Source organism: Perognathus longimembris, chromosome 7 (assembly GCF_023159225.1).
Source record: "Perognathus longimembris pacificus isolate PPM17 chromosome 7, ASM2315922v1, whole genome shotgun sequence".
Lineage (NCBI taxonomy): Eukaryota > Metazoa > Chordata > Mammalia > Rodentia > Heteromyidae > Perognathus > Perognathus longimembris.
Genome location: NC_063167.1, coordinates 37,005,188 through 37,025,654, shown reverse-complemented (window position 1 = coordinate 37,025,654; position 20,467 = coordinate 37,005,188). Strand labels below are relative to the sequence as shown.

At 48.0% G+C, this 20,467-nt stretch overlaps 1 protein-coding gene across 1 annotated transcript; it reads right to left on the bottom strand.

The window, feature by feature from the left end:
* Positions 1-512: 512 nt before the first annotated feature.
* On the bottom strand, positions 513-15,678 carry LOC125355691 (proprotein convertase subtilisin/kexin type 9-like). Its single transcript, XM_048352130.1, has 13 exons — positions 15,463-15,678; positions 14,762-14,953; positions 13,729-13,903; positions 7,370-7,512; positions 7,020-7,158; positions 6,661-6,857; positions 5,809-5,992; positions 5,268-5,441; positions 4,675-4,823; positions 4,051-4,216; positions 2,451-2,635; positions 873-1,116; positions 513-825 (listed from the first exon to the last, which is right to left on the bottom strand). The coding sequence occupies exons 1-12, from the start codon at positions 15,676-15,678 to the stop codon at positions 916-918; spliced, it is 2,121 nt and encodes a 706-aa protein (XP_048208087.1). The 3' UTR covers positions 513-825; positions 873-915.
* Positions 15,679-20,467: the final 4,789 nt, after the last annotated feature.

Below are 20,467 nucleotides of genomic sequence, written 5' to 3'. Positions count from 1 at the left end.
GTCCCATCCTCTTGACTAGGGCCAAGAATGGGAAATTGGTAGAGCAGGTCCTAGGATGACAATACCACAATTCTGTGTGGGTCTTGGGGTGGGTACAGGTCAACATTGACTGCATTTATCTAAGAGGAGCACCTGGAAGGAGTTCTTGTTCTCCCCACCAGTCCCAGCTGAGCCCATCACTCTCCTTCTCACTCAAATAGAACCACAAAATAAAAATGGGTACAAAATCTGGAATAAATAGCAAGTCATAAAAGCAAAACAGGTCAGAAAAGCTGCTTGCTATAAAAGGGCAACAAAGAACTGGATGCCATTGTGTTTACTTCTAATCCTATCTACTCAGGAGCATCTACTACAGAGCATTCCAGTTCCACCACAGGCAGGAAAGTCTGTGAGACAATCTCCAATAAAGTACTCAAAAAGCTGAAAGTAGAGCTGTGGCGCAAGGGGTAGATTGCTAGTCTTGAGCTCAGAACAGTGCTCAGGACGTCAGTACAAACCCCAGAACTGACACACAAAGGCAGTAGAGACAAAAAAGTCAAATGTTAGTTTATTTTGATATTTATTCCCGTGTGGTCAGCTGATCCTTACACATGCCACCTGCACCCCTCAGGTGTTGGCCCAGACCCCATAGGGAGACCACCACAGAAGGCCAATACCCCCAGGGAGCAGCCCTAGAGCAAGCAGGCAAGGCTCTTTTTGCTGTCACACCCTGTTTGCTGCAGAAATCAGGTGCCCATTGTACCATCTCCCTTTGTATCACCACACTTCCTGGCTGTGTGCCTGGCAGGCCCTCCTCTCTGACCCTGTTTCTTCCATAAAATACAGCTGACAGTGTACACTGTGTATGACAAGAATCTCCCCTGCAGCTTTGCCCTGGTCAGCACCACCAGGCAGTTTGAGTTCTTCACATCTGCTCTATAGCTGGCCTGGGGACTGGATCCGGCAGCAGATGGCCATGACTGTTATGAATTCCTTAATGGTCCATCCTCTCTTGTCAGCACTCTGGTGCCTCACGACACATGTGTTGTCCACAGGGAAAGCTCCCAGGGTGACAGAGGTCTCAGGATGGGCACTGCAGCTGGTCAGGGTCCAGCCCGCATCACAGGTCACGGTGACCTACCCAGAGTCCAGGGAGGACAAGTAAGCACGGGTCCCTCATGCATGGTCAGGTCCCAAAGTCACCTGCTACACTGTTCCTCCCAGAAACCCTCCATGGGGACCAAAGTGTGGACACCCAGCTTGGCTCTGCACCTCATACCACAAAGTATCAGTGTCCAACATTGCCCACAGGTCCCTCATGGTGCCTCAGCCCCAGCCTACCCCAGGTACTGGGACCCTGACAGAAATCTAAACAAACCAAAGCCCTTCCCACCCCCACTCCTCTAGAAGCCACACCTCCCCCAGCCTTCCCCACCCAGTAATGGCAATTCCATCTCCCCAGTGGCTCCACAAGACCTTGCAACAGCCCTCCACTCCTTGTTCACACTCATCCCCAGTCTAGACCAGAAACACCACCCTCGGGTCCCAAACCCCTCCTGCCTTGGGTTCTACAGGCTAGCTCTCAGCCACCAGGACTACAGGTGTGATCGTCCTCTCTTCAGGAGCCTTCCTTCTTCCTCCAACCTTCCATGACTGCTCAGGTGTTCCAGCCCTGAGCTAACTCCAAGTAGGTTTGTTAAAGGCAGAATTGTGTGTGTGCCAAACTTGGGCTTGAATTTAAGAATTGAGCAACAGTTCCACTTCTGACTTTTTTAGTCAGTTAATTGGAGGTTAAATTTCACAGACTTTACTGCTCAGGCTCACTTTGAACCCAATCCTCAGTTCTCAGCCTCCTGAGTAGCTAGGAATATAGGTGTCAGCCACAGACTCCTGTTTTGTGCCTTTTTTTTTTTTAAGGCAATACTGGGTTTTGAACTTGTGAGGGTAAGCAGGCATTCTACCATTCAAATCATAACTATCCCCTTTTGGTGTAATTTTTTGAGATAGGATCACATTTTTGGTTTTTCCTTTTGTTTGTTGTAGTTGGTTTTGGTTTTTTGACCCAGGTGGTTCCCAAGCTGCATATAGTCCTGCTAAGTATCACACACACAAACCCAACCCCTCTTATGTTCCAATTGTACCACCACACCCAGCTTATTTAAGATGGGGTTTCTGTACTTTTTGCCCAGATAGGCCTTAAACTGAGATCCTACTTCTTCCTTGTTAGTAGCAAGTGCAAGAGGCACAGCATTATATTACAGTGTTTAGCCTCTGCTTCAGGGGACAGGGCACGTGAGACAAAATCAACCCCACCACACACACACACACAGAGACACACACACACACACACACACACACACACTATATAACTACACAGGTGCTCAGGTCCTCCTCCCCTTTGCACTGACCACCCCAAGAGAATGCAGGACTCAGCCATGTTTACCCCACCACCTACAACCCCAACTCTTCACCTTCTCCAAAGGGTTTAATGGCCTGTACTTCTTTGTTTTGCACTGCAGGCCTGGAGCATGGCAGCAGGAAGCATGGACACTGGCCTCCTTGTGCCCCGTGCACCGTCTGGGCTGATTAGAAACTTGATTCTGTGTAGTATTCCGGTAGACACCAAGATTCTCTGTCCCCCAATGGGAGCTGCAGCCTGGGGCAGAAGAGGGCCAGCTCAGACAATGCAATGTGGAGGACTTCCCATCTTTGTTCCCCAACCTCACCACTTTTGCTTTAGGTCCAGGAGCAACTCTCAGTAGCAGAGTTTGGCCTGAGCAATAGCACTTGTTGCTTAGCTCTGCAGATGACCTGACTTGTAGGACCTCGGGAGAGCAGCTCAACCACTCTGAGCCATAGTTTCTTGGGAAACACTCCTCACTCAACTTCCCTTCCTTTGTCAGGTCCATTTCCCATTCCCTGTCCATCACTAAGAGAAACTCAGCATATGCCTGGATCTGTGGGCTTGGGAGTCAGGTACACTTGGCTGTAAAGTTGTGGGCATTTTGGTACACTTCATCAAGCCTCCATTTCCCTATTTGTTAAACAGAGCAATAGCATCTATTTGCAGAGATGCTGTGGGCTGAAGCAGTAACCTACTTGGAAAGACCCAGTACGGCCCATGCAGGACCTGGACTCTGCCCACATGAGGGTTATGGTAAGCAGGACCAGAGGTTTTGTCCTAGCTGCATGGCTTTAGGAAAGAAATACTGCAGCCGTAGCTGCAAATGGAACTTGGGCATGGGCTAAACCTCTGCCTGGACCTCTGCTGGGTTTGCCAGAGGCCAGGCTTCCTGCCAGGCCAGCAGCTACATGGAGCTCTTGTGATAGATAAGGTTCCAAAAACTGGGCTCATGTAACTGTTGTTAAAACAGCCAGGTTTTAACCCCACCTAACCCTTACTATTCCAGAACCTTCAGACTCCCCAGTACTTAGCTGGCCAAGTATCAGTTCCTGATCTAGTGATTCAATATAATTCCCACAGCCTCCCAAACTCCCTGGCACCAAGGTCCATCTGAGGATGGCTCCAGCCCAAGAACCACAGTCCCTAGCTCCTATGTGCGGCTCTCACACATGACTCCCCAACACTTTCCTGGGAAGGTTTATGACAGAGGGTCCCCCAGACTAGAGAAGACTTAAGAGTGATGGTTGATGACAGTGGCTACCAGAATGCATACTGTCCCAGACTGAGCCTTCACAATGAGGATACTAACAGCTTATAAGAAATTTGCTAGCTACTGAGCAGCAAATTGGATTTCACCCAAGCTGTGGGACACTTCTGTGAGGCCTGAACTGTGTCTCACCAACCAACACAGCTAGGAAAGACCTGGTGCCCAAGCTGGAGCTCATGTTTCACCACGCTCATCGTTGCCACTGAGGCAGGGGCACCAGAGAGAGGTGATTCCACCTGCCCTGGCCACACAGCATGTAAATTGTAGATCCCGCTTGGCTATGGATCCCGAGGCTCCCAAATCTGCTGCTCACATTCATGGGGACCAAGCCTGTGGGACAAGTCTCCTATGCAGCAGGAGATGGGGCGTCCTCCTCACCCTGGCAGGACCAGTTCCCTACCTGTGAGGACTTGGTCAGGATGCTGACAGTGGCTATAGGTCTTCCCTACTATGGCTGGAGGAGCTGTGTGGATGCTGCAGTTGGCTCTGGGGAGCAGGCAGCATCTGGCCACTGCAGAAACATGGCAGTCTCCAAATGCCAAGCAAACATGACTGTTACCTTGGGTCTGAAAGCCAAAGATAGAAATGCAAACTTGTGAAGAGGATTTGGGGATTGAGGAATCTAGATTGAGAGGAACCCATTCTGCAAGTTCTGGTTATTGAGGCCACAGCACTGCTTCCTGCCTCAAGGCAAGATAGGCTGGCTTTGAGCCAGGATTCCCATATTTTAGCCTAAGTCTTTTTTTTTTCAATTTTTTATTATCCAACTGATATACAGAGAGGTTACAGTTTCATAGGTTATAGCCTAAGTCTTTAGTAGTTATGATAATAGGTATGAGCCATCAGTACCCAACTTGGACATGTCTTTGGGTAGAGAGCCTAACTCACTGCTGTCCTTTCCCTGCTATCCAGATATGGTGCTGTCTGTCCTGAGTACCTTGGATCACTTGGCCCTCCCAGGCATTTAAAGTTTGGAATGGGATTAGAATCCACATGACTAGGCACATAGACTAGTACAGCTCACCCCCACACGCTCGCCCTGTCGATTCCCACTCTCAGAGAAACTGGAGCAGCTGAGCAGCTCCTCGTCTGGGTCACATTGAACCTCAGCAGCATCCATCAGCCTGTGTTTCCAGGGTGCTGACCACACAGTCCTGCAAAGCAGCTGTCCATCTGCAATAAGGCCATGAGGAGGATATGGGAGTGTAGGACAACCAGAGACTCCAGAGAAAGCTTCTATCCACTTTGACAGCATATGAAACTTTTTTTTTTTTTTTTTTTTGCCAGTCCTGGGCCTTGAACTCAGGGCCTGAGCACTGTCCCTGGCTTCTTCCTGCTCAAGGCTAGCACTCTGCCACTTGAGCCACAGCGCCACTTCTGGCCGTTTTCTGTATGTGTGGTGCTGGGGAATCGAACCCAGGGCCTTGTGTATCCGAGGCAGGCACTCTTGCCACTAGGCCATATCCCCAGCCCCCATATGAAACTTTTAAAACGTCAGTGTTGTAACAGTACCCTCACACCTTGAGTCCTATCTGAGGTGAGCAGCCCTTAGACCAGGTTGAGGACTATCACCATCACATGGTCTCTCACACCCTGGGCGTGCCTCTTCCTACTCACCTATTCCCTGGATGCTGGATGGCAGTGCGGCCACCAGGTTGGGAGTCATGTCTCGCTCTTCCTCAGGGAACCAGGTGTCATTGATAGCGTTGCTGACAGAGTAGTGGATCAGCCTCTGCCTCACCTCAGCCACAGTGAGATTTGGCTGGGCAGTGAGCATCAGGGCAGCGATGCCTGATGGGGGAGGGAGAGGTGAGATAAAGTGATGGCCGGGTGCTACCTTCTCTTTTAGGACACAAATGCGCGCGCACACACACACACACACACACACACACACACACACACACACTGTGCTGTTCCCAAAATTTGCTTATTAGTGAAAGCTGGAAAGGAAGACATCTTGTTCTCCTACCTCCAGGCCTTGGTATTTGCCATTGTGTGCACCGGGTGAGCACCTATTTATTCCCCAGACCCCAGTCTTGGAAAACGGCACCATCACCATCACATCTGCCCATTTGGTCCTGCACAGAGCCTGACATGCAGAATCTGGCCAAAGTGGTAGCTAGAATCCTAGCGGCCCAGACAACGGTGTGTGACTCACCAGCCACATGGGCAGCTGCCTGCGAAGTTCCACTCTGTGTTACATAGCAAGTGATACAGCTGTGTGATGCACTGACAATGTGTTTCCCAGGGGCAAAGATGTCCACACAGGAGCCATAGTTGGTCCCCAGAGTTCCGTGGGTAAACGGCTGGTCCTGGGAATCAACAGCTCCTACAGTGATGACCTGGAGTGTGGCAGACAAAGAGTTGAGGCAAAGGCTGGAGGAGCAGACTGATCAACTCCTATGTACTTATTTGAGACACATGCAAATTTCCCCTCATGTGAAAAATCTGGCTTTTGGGCACAGCTTATACCCTAGCATGTCCCAGGACTCCCAAAGGATACAGACCCTGTGCAGACTGTACTTACTGGGAAACAGTAAACAGACAATTTGGTCATTGAGAAGCCAGTGAGGTGGGGCAACACACAATGAGCAAGGCTGGGTACATGTGGATTTAAATTCAGCATCTCTGAGGGTCTTTAAGCTAGAGCCTGAGGGTGGGGGTGGGAGGGCAGGGCGCAGGGCCGGCATTAACCATTTGCCTCTGCACCTTCCCCTCCCAGGACCCAGGAGTTCTAAAAATGGAACAGGCATCCTCTCCTTAGTACTGCCAAGCCCAGACAAACCCCACACAATGCAATGGCTATGTAAATATCAATCAGGAGAGAAGGGATGGTGCAGATGGAAGATTTGAGGGAGGGATATGGCATGGGGAGTGGGCATGGTTTGGGTCGTGGCTTTGAAGAACAGGCAGGATTACCCCCACCCCTTTTCTCATCAGGAGTGGGGGGTACTGGGCCTCTGACAACCTGCAATGCAGGACTTGTGCATGAAGCCCTATTGGCACCTACCTCAGGAGATGACGCCGGGGAGTAGGCACAGGCATTTCTCCGAAAGTTGCCCGCTGCGGCCACCAGCACTGCCCCAGCCCTTGCCAGGTGCTTGCAGGCACTGTTGATGCTCTGACTGTAGCCACCCACCAGGGGCAGCAGCACTATTATTCGCTTGGAGGGCTTGGAGACCAGCTTTTTCCAAACAAACTCCAAGCCTGAGAGAACAAAAGCCAAGATCATTTCCTAGAAAGGGACATGTTACCTTCCTTCAGTCCCTTCCCTCCAAATCAGCAGTGATGACTGATCATTGTCAATTTGATGATCCAAATTTTTGTCAAAGGCTTGTGGCCAAACCGGCTGCTGTGGTCTACACTCACCCATGAGGATCCCGCTGACCGTGCCCTTCCCTTGGCAGTTGAGTACATGCACGCTGTGTATGTTGATGTCCTTGGCAATGCCGACACTCTGGCCGTTGACCAGTGCTGCCACGTGGGTTCCATGACTTTCACAGTTTCCCTTCTGCTCCACCAACACAAGGACCAGATGAGAAAGCCACCCACCCCATGATTTCCCAACAGGTCCCGGATGGACTGACTATGTCGCCCTTCCTCCTCTACAACTGAACACTTTGGATAGACAGTGATGAGTGGGGAAGGGCCTCAGTGTTCCAGGTTTGGTGGTCCTCACCTTCCTCCAGGATAGGGTTGGGGGAAGGGTGGTGGCTCACCTCTGTCCTGGATGTACTGGTGCTCAGACACTCCTCCTCAGGCACTGTCTCAAAGTTAGAGATGGTGACCCTGTCTGTGATTTCCTGGTGCTTAATCTGGATGCAAGTGTCCAATATGTACATCTCCACAGGGTTGTCCTTGTCTTATCATGGTGACATTTGTATTAGAGGAGAACCAGGAGAGAGATGCCATATGTAGTTTATATGTATCAAGGTGAACCAATTTTGCATGCTGTTTCAAGGACTATACATGCACCCAATCTTCCAAAATCCTCCCAAGCTACCTTTTAGTGGGACTATTTTACTGACCGGTTCGGTGAGACATAGACATAGAGAACTGTCTAAACCATGTAGCCAGCCAATGAGAGAGAGTCAGGAGACTCCCCAATATCATGCTGCTTCTTACTAGGTCTTTTTATCAACTCAAATGGCCAAGCTCCACCTTGGGTTCTGTCATTGGCTGGGAGCAGTCCAGGGGGGAGGGCCTCAGTCACCTGCTCCTCCTACTGGTCCTCTTGAGGCAGAATTACAGCAGCACAAGCTCTATGGTTGCCCTGGTGACTAACTAGAACTGCAGTTCTAGAGACCAAAAATTCAAGATCAAGAGATCAAGCTGCATTCTCTATAAAGGTTCTGGATAAGAAGCCTCAGGACACCAGTGGACTGCAGAGTCCAGATGCAGAAAACTCCCACAGCGCAGGATCTGGACAATGCAGAGTCTGACACCAGAGGTGAGACACTGTGACACCTAGACCTAGCACTGTCAGACAGCCCACAGCCAGTTCCAGGATCTATGAGTACCCACCAGGGACTCCCCACCACCACAGGAGACCAGTGCTGGTGGTCACCCACAGAGCTTGAACTGGACCCTCCCTCTCCTACCCAAGAAGGAACACCACATTTTATGGGGACAAAGGGGCCAGAGTCTTTCCCTATCCACCTTACCCACCTGCTGGCTTCCAGTGGGAGGCCACAGGGTCTCATACTTGATGAGTGCTAGAACCCTATATCTCCCATAATATGGGCCATCAGGAGTACACACATGGATCTGCAGCTGGCAGAGGGCTCTTCTGCTGGGAACCAAGGTGTGTGCAAGCCAGCAGCAGCCAACAGGAGGATTACTCCCTCACCCACCAGTATCTGCCAAGTGGTGTGTCTACATGCCAGACCTTGTCAGGAAGCACAAATTGTATCAGCATGCTTGCCACGGACAGCACACCCCTATTGGGAGGCACTTGCTCCTGGAGAAAGCCACTGAAACCACTGCCCTGTCTAGAAGCGCGGATTTGTGTGAGTGCGCTGACCTCACAGAGCACACACGCACATGCATAAGATGCAGCAGACCAAGCAGTGGACCAAGCTCTGGTCACTGGGGGGAGGGAGGAGAAACAACCCAGGGCCAAGGCACGTGCGCATGCGCTTGTGCACACACACACACACACACACACACATCCCCAGTGTACTCATTAGAAGCCCAATTCTTCTGAAGCCAATGCCTATCCCAGAAGCCTGAATCTAACTTTCTGAGTTCCTACTGCAGATCACACAGAGTTCCTTCCTGCTAGCCTGGCACCAAGTGTGTATCCAGGCACCAGCTGTCCTGGAGACCCAGCTTGAGTCAGCAACCCAGTGTTAACCAGCCTGGGGCCAAGTGAAGACTGTGCCACCTGTCAGCCACCAATAGGCCGAGCTTGGGACAAGGCCCCCATGGTCCCTGTTCCCATTGTATAAATCACAATGAAAACTTACAAGATTCCACAAGCAATTTCAAGGGCATAAAGAAGAAATCTCAAGGGAATTCCATGACTTCAAATGCAGACAAATAGACACAGCATATACCTCATTAGAAGAGGAAATTAACACTTTGGAAACCGATATAGGAACCATAAATGGTTCAATTTTCACAATGCAAACTACAGGAAGCTACAGGTAACAGAATCAGTGAAACAGAAAACAGAATATCAGGAGTTGAAGATAAAGGAGCTGGAACAGAAAGTATAGATATGGAAAATCACTCGGATTTTACCAAAGGGAAGTCTTAAGAAATGGCAAAGCAAAGAAATCTAATCTTTTTATAATTGGTATCAATGAGAGGGAGGAAGACCAGAACAGAGGGATGCAACACTTATTCAATAAAATTATTACAGAAACTCCCCCAATCTTAAAAGAGAAAAATCTCATCCATATAACAGAAACATATAGAACATCTAGTAGCCAGGATCCTAGAAGAAACACTTCTGGACACATAGTAAAAACATTAGACTTGAGTAGCAAAGTGCTGATTTTAAGTGCTTAAATGCTGCAAAATCACAGGAGGTCTATACTACAATGGAAAGTCAGAATCACTGCAGACCTCTCTACACAAACCCACAATGCAAGGAGAGCCTGGAAAGGTACTATCCGACCCCTGAAGACCAACAACTGCCAACCCAGGCTGATATACCCAGCAGAGTTAGAATTTATGTTCGACAAAGAAATCAAAACCTTGCAAAGAAAAATTAAAGGAATACATGAACAAGAAGCTAGCACTACAAAAAATATTAAGAGGAGGAATACAAGATCAGGGAACCACATCAGACAGAAATCACTAGGAGATCAATTTAGTAAGCACAGGAAAAGGAAAGAAGCAAAATACAAGAAAGCAAGGAAATGGCAGGAAATATAACACATCTCTCTGTAATAACCATGAAGATTAATGGCTTAATTTTCTAATCAAAAGAAAAAGAACTGCAGAATGGATCAGAAAACAAAATCTGTCCATTTGTTGTCTCTAAGAGCCCCATCTGACAGCCCAAGATAATAACAAACTCTGAGGGAAAGCCTAGAAAAAGACCTTTCATGCAAACGTTCCCAGCAAGAAGGCAGGGGTTGCCGTTTTGATATCTGACAAATTAAACATCTTAAAATCAGTTCAAAAGACAAAGAAGGTCATTACCTATTAATACAGAGAACAGTTGATGAAGAGGATATCACAGTCCTCAATCTACATTCATCAAATAATGGAGCACTTAAAGACATTAATCAAAAACTCTCAGACCTACAGAACAAGATAGACCCAAGTACAGTAGTAGTGGGAGACCTTACTACCCCACCGTCACTGAAGAACAGGTCAGCCAAACAAAAAGTAAGCAAAGAAGCCTCTGAACTAAATGATACCATATCCCAAATGGAACTAACAAACATATACAGAGTTTTCCACCCAACAATGACCTAAGACACATTGTTCTCAGCAGTTCATGAGACATTCTCCAAAATAGGACATATCATAGTTCACACAAAGAACTTAAGCAAATACAAGGGCATTGACATCATCCTATGTATTCTACCCCATCACAGTGGAATCAAACTAGTTATTAACAACAAAACATACTGCAGAAATTACTCAAATACGTGGAGGCTGAACAGCACACTGCTGAATAACACCTGGGTCACAGAACAAATTAAAGAAAAAATTAGAGGAGTTCCCACATTTCAATGAAAATGAAAATACATCACAGAGGAACCTCTGGGGCACAGCAAAAGCAGGGCTGAGGGGTAAGCTCATAGCCCTTATCCCACACATCAAGAAAACAGAAGTAGCTCAAGTAAATCTCATGATGCAATTAAAACTTCTAGAAAAGCAAGAAAAAATTAAATCTAAAATTACTGGGCAGAGGGGGAATAACTAAGATTAGGGCATAAATTAATGAGTTAGAAATTCAAAAACTATACATAATGAAACAATAAGCTGGGTTTTTTCTTTAAAAAATCAATAAAATTGACAGATATCTCACAAGATTAACAAAAAAAGAGAGGAGACTCAGTAAGATCAAAGATGCCACAGGAAAAATTACAACAAACATCCAAGACATCCAAATGATCATGAAGAACTATTTCCAGAATCTATACTCACTAAAGAAGGAAAACCTAGCAGAAATGGATGAATTTCTAGAGAAATATAAATTGCCCAAATGGAACCGAGAAGATATAAATCAACTAAATAAACCAATAACATACAATGAGATAGAGGAAGGAATCAAGAGTCTTCCAATAAGGAAAAGCTCAAGTCCCGATGAATTCACCACAGAATTCTATAAAATGTTTAAAGAGAAATTAATGCCCATACCCCTCAAGCTCTTCCACGAAATAAAGCAGAGGGTGAAATCCCAACCTCATTCTATGAAGCCAATATCATACTCATCCCCAAAACAGGCAAGGATCTAACAAAGAAAGAGAACTATAGACTATAATCTCTCTGATGAACACAGATGCAAAGCTTCTCAATAAAATATTAGCCAGCAGAATCCAGAAACAAATTTTTTAAATCACACATTATGACCAAATAGGCTTAATTCCATAGATGCAATGCTGGTTTGACATATGTAAATCAGTAAATGTAATTCACCACATCATTATCTCATTTGATGCTGAAAAACCCTTAAACAAAATACAACATCCACTCATGTTAAAAGCTCTGGAGAGGGCTGGGGATGTAGCCTAGTGGCAAGAGTGCCTGCCTCGGATACACGAGGCCCTAGGTTCGATTCCCCAGCACCACGTATACAGAAAACGGCCAGAAGAGGCGCTGTGGCTCAAGTGGCAGAGTGCTAGCCTTGAGCGGGAAGAAGCCAGGGACAGTGCTCAGGCCCTGAGTCCAAGGCCCACGACTGGCCAAAAAAAAAAAAGCTCTGGAGAAATTAGGAATAGAAGGGACATTCTTTAGAACAATAAAAGCCATATATGACAGACCAACAGCCAATACCATACTAAATGGAGGAAAACTAAAACCATTTCCCCTAAAATCAGGAACAAGACAAGGATGCCTACTCTCTTTGCTCCTTTTCAATATAGTTCTGGAATCCTTATCCAGAGCAATAAGACAAGAAAAGGACACTAAAGGGAACCACACCGGGGAAGAAGAAATTAAATTATCCCTATTTACAGCTGACATGATCTTACACCTGAGCCACCCAAAAAGCTCTACTCCTAGACTCCTAGAACTAATAAGCCACTTCAGCAAAGTAACAGGATACAAAATTAACCCATAAGAATCAGTAGCCTTTCTGTACACCAACAGTGTACAAGCAGAAAGGGAAATAATGAAAATAACTCCATTTGCAATGGCCTCAAAAAGGATAAAATATCTAGGAATTAGCTTAACCAAAGATGTAAAGCATCTATTTAGTGAAAGCTATAAAAATTTAAAAAGAGAAATCAAAGAGGACACAAAGAAATGGAAAGACTTTCTATGTTCATGGATAGGTAGAATCAATCTTGTGAAAATGGCCACACTGCCAAAAATGATACACAAATTCAATGCAATCCCCATCAAAATCCCAATGGCATTATTTACTGAAATAGAGAAAATAATCCAAAAATTCATTTGGAAAAAAGACCTAGAGTAGCCAAAGCAATTCTAGGCAAATGAAGCAATGCAGCCTATATCACAATACCAGACTTCAAGACCTACTACAGAGCCATAATAACAAAAACAGCTTGGTATTGGCACAGAAATTGACTAGAAGATCAATGGAATAGATTAGAAGACTCAGAAATACATCATGTGAGATAAACCAAGATTAGACACAAATTGTGCATGGTCTCCCTGATATGCAGATGTTAGATTTAAAATGAAATGCGATATGACAAATTAAACAGGGCTCAAGATACCAATGCACAGTGAGACCAAAAGAGAACAGTCTTGAGAGAGAAGCACCAAATAGTAAGACAAAATCACCTCTTCATATATACGCAAAATAATAGACTGAAAAGAACCCCATAGATAAGGAAACAAAGGAACTCTTCTTAATTTGTATTATCATTTTTAGATGACTCTATATTCTTTACTTCATATATGGTATATTCATATATGCACATCTGAGCGAAGCTGGGAGGAGGGCACAGAAGGAATGGAAAGCAGGGGAAAAAAATACAGCAGAGGGGCCTATCAGCTGCACTGGACATTGATGTAAGTGAGCTAAGCAACTCAAGGGTGGTGATGGGAAGGGAGAGAATGAGAGAGAAAGAGGGAACAGATGAGACTAAGCAAAAGGAAAGAAATGTGCATATCACCCGTTCTGGAAGTAATAGTTTTACTGCTAATGTAGGTAGAGTTCATAGCTTTGTAGATTAGAATGATGATGCTTATCATTATGAAGGTTAAAATGTGTACTGTGAAATTATGTAGTTACTTAACCTCAGTAAAGAAAAAGAACAAAGACAGGTCGAAGAGAGGCCCTTAGGCAAATGTCCCCATTTTGCACAGAGCACCAGGAGCAGGGCAGAGGGCAGTCCCAAGTAGGGACAAGAGAAGACAGAAGAAAGCTAGGTGAAGTGCCAGAACAAGGAGGAGATGGTGGTCATGGAAGCTGTGGTCTTACTATGGTGGTTTACTCTATACAATGGGATCCACTCAAGAGAAATCCGATGCATGTTCCATGGGGCACTGTGATATTGGTTCCACTTGGGGGAAATCACATGCCGTCTCCACAGGAGGCTTTGTGCAAAGGTGAAGGAATCCTCCTCGATGTAAGTCACCTCCCTCAGCCTCAGAACCTGCAGACACCAAGGACATGGGATCTCAATCTCGTGAGTCACTTAGCAAGCAGCACCCAGCACTTGCCCAACGTGATCACACCACTGCCAACATCCTGGCCCACTGTATCTCACAGTCCCCTCGCATGGACTAGACAACAAAGCCAGGGTCCTCACTCCTCTCCTAGGATTGAGGGTGCAAGGAGGATGGGATCAGTGCTTCCACAACTTGTAGCTAAGCCCCATGTGAGAGGCAGGAGGGATTCTGGCTACCATATCTCCTCTAGGAGTCAGGCAGTGCCAGTTCTAGATAGTCTGGACAGTGAGGGAAGTCCTTGTGACCTGGATTCCATGCCCAAATCAAGATGTCAGCACTGGCCATCCTGTGTCCACTCCCTTCCCCGAGGACCCCTGGTGGTGGCTTCTGGGTGTTTTGCCAATGGGGCTGGGAAGACACCAGCAGGAATTTAGGGGCAGAGGGTGTGTGCTCAGCCCCCTCCCTGCCATGGAGCATAACCCACTTATGCATCACCCAGGGCCAGTCCTCACCCTAATCTCACTTTAACTGTTGGCCCAGACTGCTATGCACCAGCACAAGGACACTGGCCATGTGGGAGTTGCTCCCACCAGCATTTGGGAGCCCAGCTTTACCTTGGGGCCCTCTGCACTGGGATCTCTTCTGCTTCAAATGAGGGTAAATGGATGATGTAACATAGGGGAATTGGCCAGGCTAATAAGGAAGCTGCCTGAGGAATCTGGCATCACTGAGCTAGAGACCCACCAGTACTCAACGTCAGCTGTCCTCCTAAGTGTCCTCCAGGGGGCATGCTCAGGCCTCTTCCCAACCTGAGGAAGTGTATGCCTGAGCTGGAAGCTCACCAGGTCCAGTGGGCCCAAGTTGTCTGACTTCATCAGGATGCCAGGAAAGAGGTCTTTGAAAACGTGCAGCACATTGAGGACGAAACCCTGGCTGGTAGCATGGGCCTGCAGGCGGTGGACAAACCTCCCCATCTGCTGCCTCAGGGATTCCTTAAACACCACCAGGTAGGTGTTGGGCACCTTCCAGGAGCCCTGGCCCCAAGAGAGGAAAAGGAGCATGAGGACGTCGAAAGAAAGACCCGTCTATGTCTACAGATCAAGTTAGAGCCAAAGAAAGCCAGGAGATAGACTACAGTAGGAGCTGACTCCGTGGGGCTTACACCCCTCCCTAACACACAGAAAGCCCCACTGACATCAACCACAAACAGATCCACACACTTCCAAACATGGTGTCCATCCCCTAGGGGAACTGTGGCTGACACTCGGCACCGCTGTGAATGTGCAGGGGGCCCTGGCCCCACCCCAGCTACTCCGGTGACCTTCTGCCTCTAGGCACAGCCAGGCACTGCAGCAAACCCCTGCAGCTCCAGCTGTCCTAACTCAATCCTGTGCCTAAGGTTGCAGGACTGCGATAAGCCAGTGGCCCAATGAGCAGAAGGCTCTGGGGGATCTTCACTTCAGACCATCCCTTAAACTGGGGAAACAGGGAGGAGAAGAAATGGCATCCACATTGGTTTTCACCCCCTTCCTCCTCCCCATACCTCAGAGCTCAGGTACATGATGGCTTTGGGCCCTTGCTGGAACTCCGATGGCAGGGTGAGCCCCGAGACCTCTCTGAGTCCATCCAGCTGCTCTTGGGCTCCAGACCTTTCCTGTTGCTCTTGGGCTTCTGACCTTGTGGGGCTCAGCAGTAGTAGCAGCAGCAGCAGTGGTGGCGGTAGCAGCCACCATGGCCTCCTAGAACCATCGGTACCCATGGGGTAGGAGAAGAGATTTGCACCATGGTGCTCACACCCAGAGCCAGGACCAATAGGGACCAAGCATGTGGCTACACAGGGTCACCTGGCTGTCTCTCTTACTGGATAGCACCTGCCTGGAACCCAGGACCTCCAAGTCAGGGGAAACTTAGGGTGCAGAGTGCTGTATACCTGAAACCATCCCATCAGATTAAATAATAATGCAGCCCACCCCCCTCCACTCACCCACCTAGGTCTGAAGCATCCAGCTTCTGTGCCATCCTGTCCTCCACACATGACAGATTGCACTGGTGGGGGTTTAGGGGGTGTAATAGAAAGAAACATCCCAAACCTTAACTGGGCTGGACTCAAGCACTGCCCTCTGGTCTCCGCCTCTCACCTGGAGTAGTCACCCAGCCCCTCCGATCACCCCCTTGGGGCTTCCTCCACTCTGACTGTGACGCCATTCAGTCTGATGGCAGAGTCCTCACTTCCCTACCGCCTCCTCCCACCATATCCTAAACTTAGCCTGGATCCCACTCTGGCCTCTACCGCCTCTGCTCCCTGCATCCCATCCCCACCTTGGCCTCTATTAAGAGGGATAACCTAGGTTTTCAGTTCCAGTGTATAGGAGCTGAATCTTAGAATTTGGGAAGATGCCACAGAAATACAGTCACATCTCAGTGTTGCAAGCCACTGAGTTTGTAAAGATGTCTTTTAGGCACATGTGCAAGAACCCAAAGGCACAAACATCCAGAAAGCACCTACTGTGTACCAGGCAGAAGGAGGAAAGGGGACCAGCAACCCGGCCATGGGGGCTCTCCCCCGTGCCTTTAGCATGATTGACAGATAGCAGAAAATTCCATGCTGAGCTCAGACCTTGGGGTTTCACAACTGCTGCCCTCCCCACTTGTTTGCAGAGCCTCCAAAGAACCCAGGACCAGCACCACACAGCACTGGACCAACAGGGTCGTCAGTGACATGGGGGCAGGGTGCCCTGCTTTGTTCCTTTGAATGAACTACCCACCTTCCTGTCACAAAAAGAGCAGCTGTGTTCACTTGTGGTTGAAAGTGGCAAGTGGAAGTTCTCTTTCCTGTTGACTGTTGGTAACTGAAGTATAGCTGCAGCTCCCTTTGGGCATTTTTATCAACAAAGCTCTCTCCTTTGGCAAGACTGGCTGGGAGTGCCTGGGCAAAAAGCGATCAGGACCACATCTTAACTAACAAGCTGGGTTTGGTGCTTCACAGCAGTAATTCCAAGTGCACAGTGTGAATCCCTAGCTGAAAAATAACGAAAGCAAAAGGGCTGAGTAGATAGCTCAAGTGGCACAACACCAGACAAGCAATTGGGAGCCCTGAGCTTAAACCCAAATACAGAAGGAGAAGGAAACTAAGAAGGAGGAGGAGGAGCGGGAGCAGGAGGAAATGAAGAAGGAGAAGGAAAAGAATAAAGGAGAGGGAAAGGGAGAATGAAGAAGAAGAGGAGGAGGAGGAGAACGAGTTGAAAGAAGCAAAGCATGGTTATGTCTCCTGTGGAGGTTTGGAAAGGTGATCCTATCAACCCTCATTTTCAAGTCCAAGTACTTGAACACAATACTTTGAACTTGAACTTTTGCTCAGCTGTTTTGCTCTGGTGTTCGACCACATGGGCCACCATATCCAGGCACACATCTCTGCTGGTTATTTTGGAAATAGAGTTTCCCAGATGTCCAGGCTGGCTTCAAGCCTTGATCTTCAGATCCCAGCCTCCTGAGTAGCTAGGGTCATAGGAGCAAGACACTGTTGTCTGACTGTAATAATGTTCATAAAAGAAATGCTTTAACATTTCTTTTGCCTGTCACTGCAGCTCCAAGTGCCTTTCCATGCCCTGCCCGAATCTGTCATGAAGCCCTAACTACTCTGTATCCTGCAGCTGACAGGATTTTCCCACATTGACTGCCCACCGCTCCAATACCATTCATTTAGCTGCCCACCTTTACTCCTTCTTACTAGAAATGACATCTCAGTAACTAAGTCCTCCATGAGTGTGTGTGTGTGCAGGTGAGCACACGTACTATTAGGGCTCGATTCCTTAGCCTTTTTGCCCCAAAATAGTGCCCTACCACTTAAGCCAAAACTCCATTTTGGGCTTTCTGTGAGTAACTGGAGAAAAGAATGCCATGGACTTTCCTCTTCACAGGTTGGCTTTGAACTGTCTGTGATTCTAAGATCTCAGCTTCCTAAGTAACTAGGGTTACAGGGATGTGCTACCAGTGCCTGGCTTTGCTATGGTTGTTATCTGTTTCTAGCTCTTCATTTTGACGTGTTAGTAGCTCTATAAGTAACAAACTCAAAGTATGTCTGTATCCACACCTAGCCATTTTATTCCTTAGGAAGTGATCCCAAGGAAATCATCAGTCCAACATACAGAACCATTGTGTAAAATGCAGTGCAGTGAGTGGAGGTCAACACCATTCAGAAAGGACCCCAGGGATGTCTCCCAGGCCATCCATGCCCAGGATGTATGAGGGGACAAGGACCGGTGCACTAATGTGTAAGAAATTCAGCTAGCTAATGAGCTCAGCTCACACACCCAGGCCTCGCTAAGGCCTGCCAGGTGTCAGAGGCCCTGGCCAGGCTGGCGGGCTGGGAAGCAGCTCTGTCTACTGACAGATGCCAGGGTCTCTGGCCAGCACTGCTCAGGACTCAGTTCACTCCAGCTCCTGCTCTTAGGGAGGTGTGATTCTGGACTCTGATTGCAAGGCATGCATTCACTTAGCTCCCCTCTCTGCCAGCATCGCTGGCTGCTGTAGTGAAGCGTTCCTCCAGTCTCCCGAGTGTCTGATAATTTTGTTTGCCTTCACTGCAGCCTTCAGTAGCCTGTACACTCATCAACAAGGGGCAGATTTGAGGGTGGTGTATTTGGTACCTGTGAGAAAAAATGAAATAGCTGTTTCTCATCTATTGATAAGAACTAGTTGGATACCAATAGATTCCAAACAGTGAGCTGGCTGCGGGTTGTGCTAAATATACAGGTGTAATCCTAGTTCCATGGGAGTCTGAGATCTGATTATTGTAGTTTAAGGCCAGCCCATGCAGACAAATCATAAGACACCTTTTGCAATTAATCAGCAAAAACACAGATGTGATGTGTAACCAGCTCTATCCTTTGCAGAGCCAAGCCAACTAAGAGTTCAATGCTAGGAGTTCACCTCCAATACTAAAAAACGAAACCAAAACAGTATATCATCTCATTTCAGTAAGAGTGACATATTGGAATTACTCTGTTTGCATTATTGTGATTTCTGAGACTTATGGAGAGAAAAGGCTGATTTCCCTCATAGTTTTGCATGTTGAAAGGCATAGGCTGCCTTTCAGTTGGGGGTGTGGATGACAGTGCCAGCTGGTGAGAGGAGGAACAAAAGGCTCACACTTCCTGTGGGGGTGGAGTGAGGATGAGGAGGAAGAGGAGAAGGAGGAGGAAGAGGAGAGGACAGAAAAAGCCAGGAGAGGAGAGTCCCACAATCCCTTTCCAGGGATACACTCGTGGTGACCAAAGGGCCTCCCACAGGCTCTTTCTGCCAAAGATTCTGTCACCTCCTAACTGTAACAATCCAACTACTGAGCCTTCAATTGCACTGGACCCTTGAGAGACACTCAGACAATTAAAGATATCCACATCCCAGCACATCTGTATAGACAGTGTTCTCCTGTGCAGACAGATGAGGCTGAGTAGGAGAGAGTCTCCATGTCTGCATTCTACAGTTCTGACATGGGATGAACAGGGGCCAGGCAGCTCCCTCCCCTCTCCATGTTTATTCATACTTTGTCAGACATTTCTGTTCTTCTGAAGCATCTAGCCCTGCCTGAAGGCCACACTGAATTTGGGTCATCTCCCTGTCTAACAGATGGGGAAATTGAGGGCCAGATAGGGAAATATCTTATCAACATCATGAGACTAGAGGCAAAGCAGATCTGATTTTTCTAGCTGTTTCTTGGGAGCCCCAAGAGGCAGGACCTTGCCTCCAGACGCCTCAGACTCTTCCTTGGGCTGATGGAGCTGGGAGAGGCTGGAAGATGGTGGTGGCTGAGGTTTGGTGCATGAATGCCCAGAAGCAGTAAGGGCTGGCAAGTAGGACAAGCTGCCTGCACATCTAACTGTCAGAGAACAGTCTCCCTCATGAGACTATTGACTTGATAGAAGAGGAGCCCTGACTAGGTCACCTTCATGTGCCCAGCACCAAGCCAGAGCCTGATATACTTTAATGACTGATTAGGTCAATGAGGGACCTGTGTGCCAAGTACTGTTCTGCATGCTGGGTTACAGTGGTTAAGGTGATGGGCAGATGAGGAGTGTGGAGACGATGCCAGCTGGACACCAGTGCTGAAAGGAGGGGACGTGCATTGTGGCCAGGGAAGGAACAGCTGGGCTTGGAAGCAGGGCAGTGAGAAAAGCTCCTTTGAGGAAGGGACCTGAGAGAATGGGCTGTAAAGACATGGTGGCATGGCCCCTGGGAGGAGATTGTACTAGCAGGTACAGGGCATTTGGGAGGGCAGTGTGAGATACAGACTGAGAAAGGTCGATCCCCCTCTGGGAGCAGGGGTGTGTGACAACAGGGCTGTAGATAGGATACTGTTTTAAAGGGACAGGGCAGATGGGAGGAGAGTGCATCTGAGCAAGGCCTCTTAGGTACAAGGACTGAGTCCCCAGAACATGTGCTGAGGGCCGTCCCCAGCCTGCTGGACTCCGCATGGGATTCTGTGGTCAAGGTGGGGGCTAGGAGTGGCCCATGGGTCATGTGATGTGTGTCAAGGACTTTGGAGGACAATG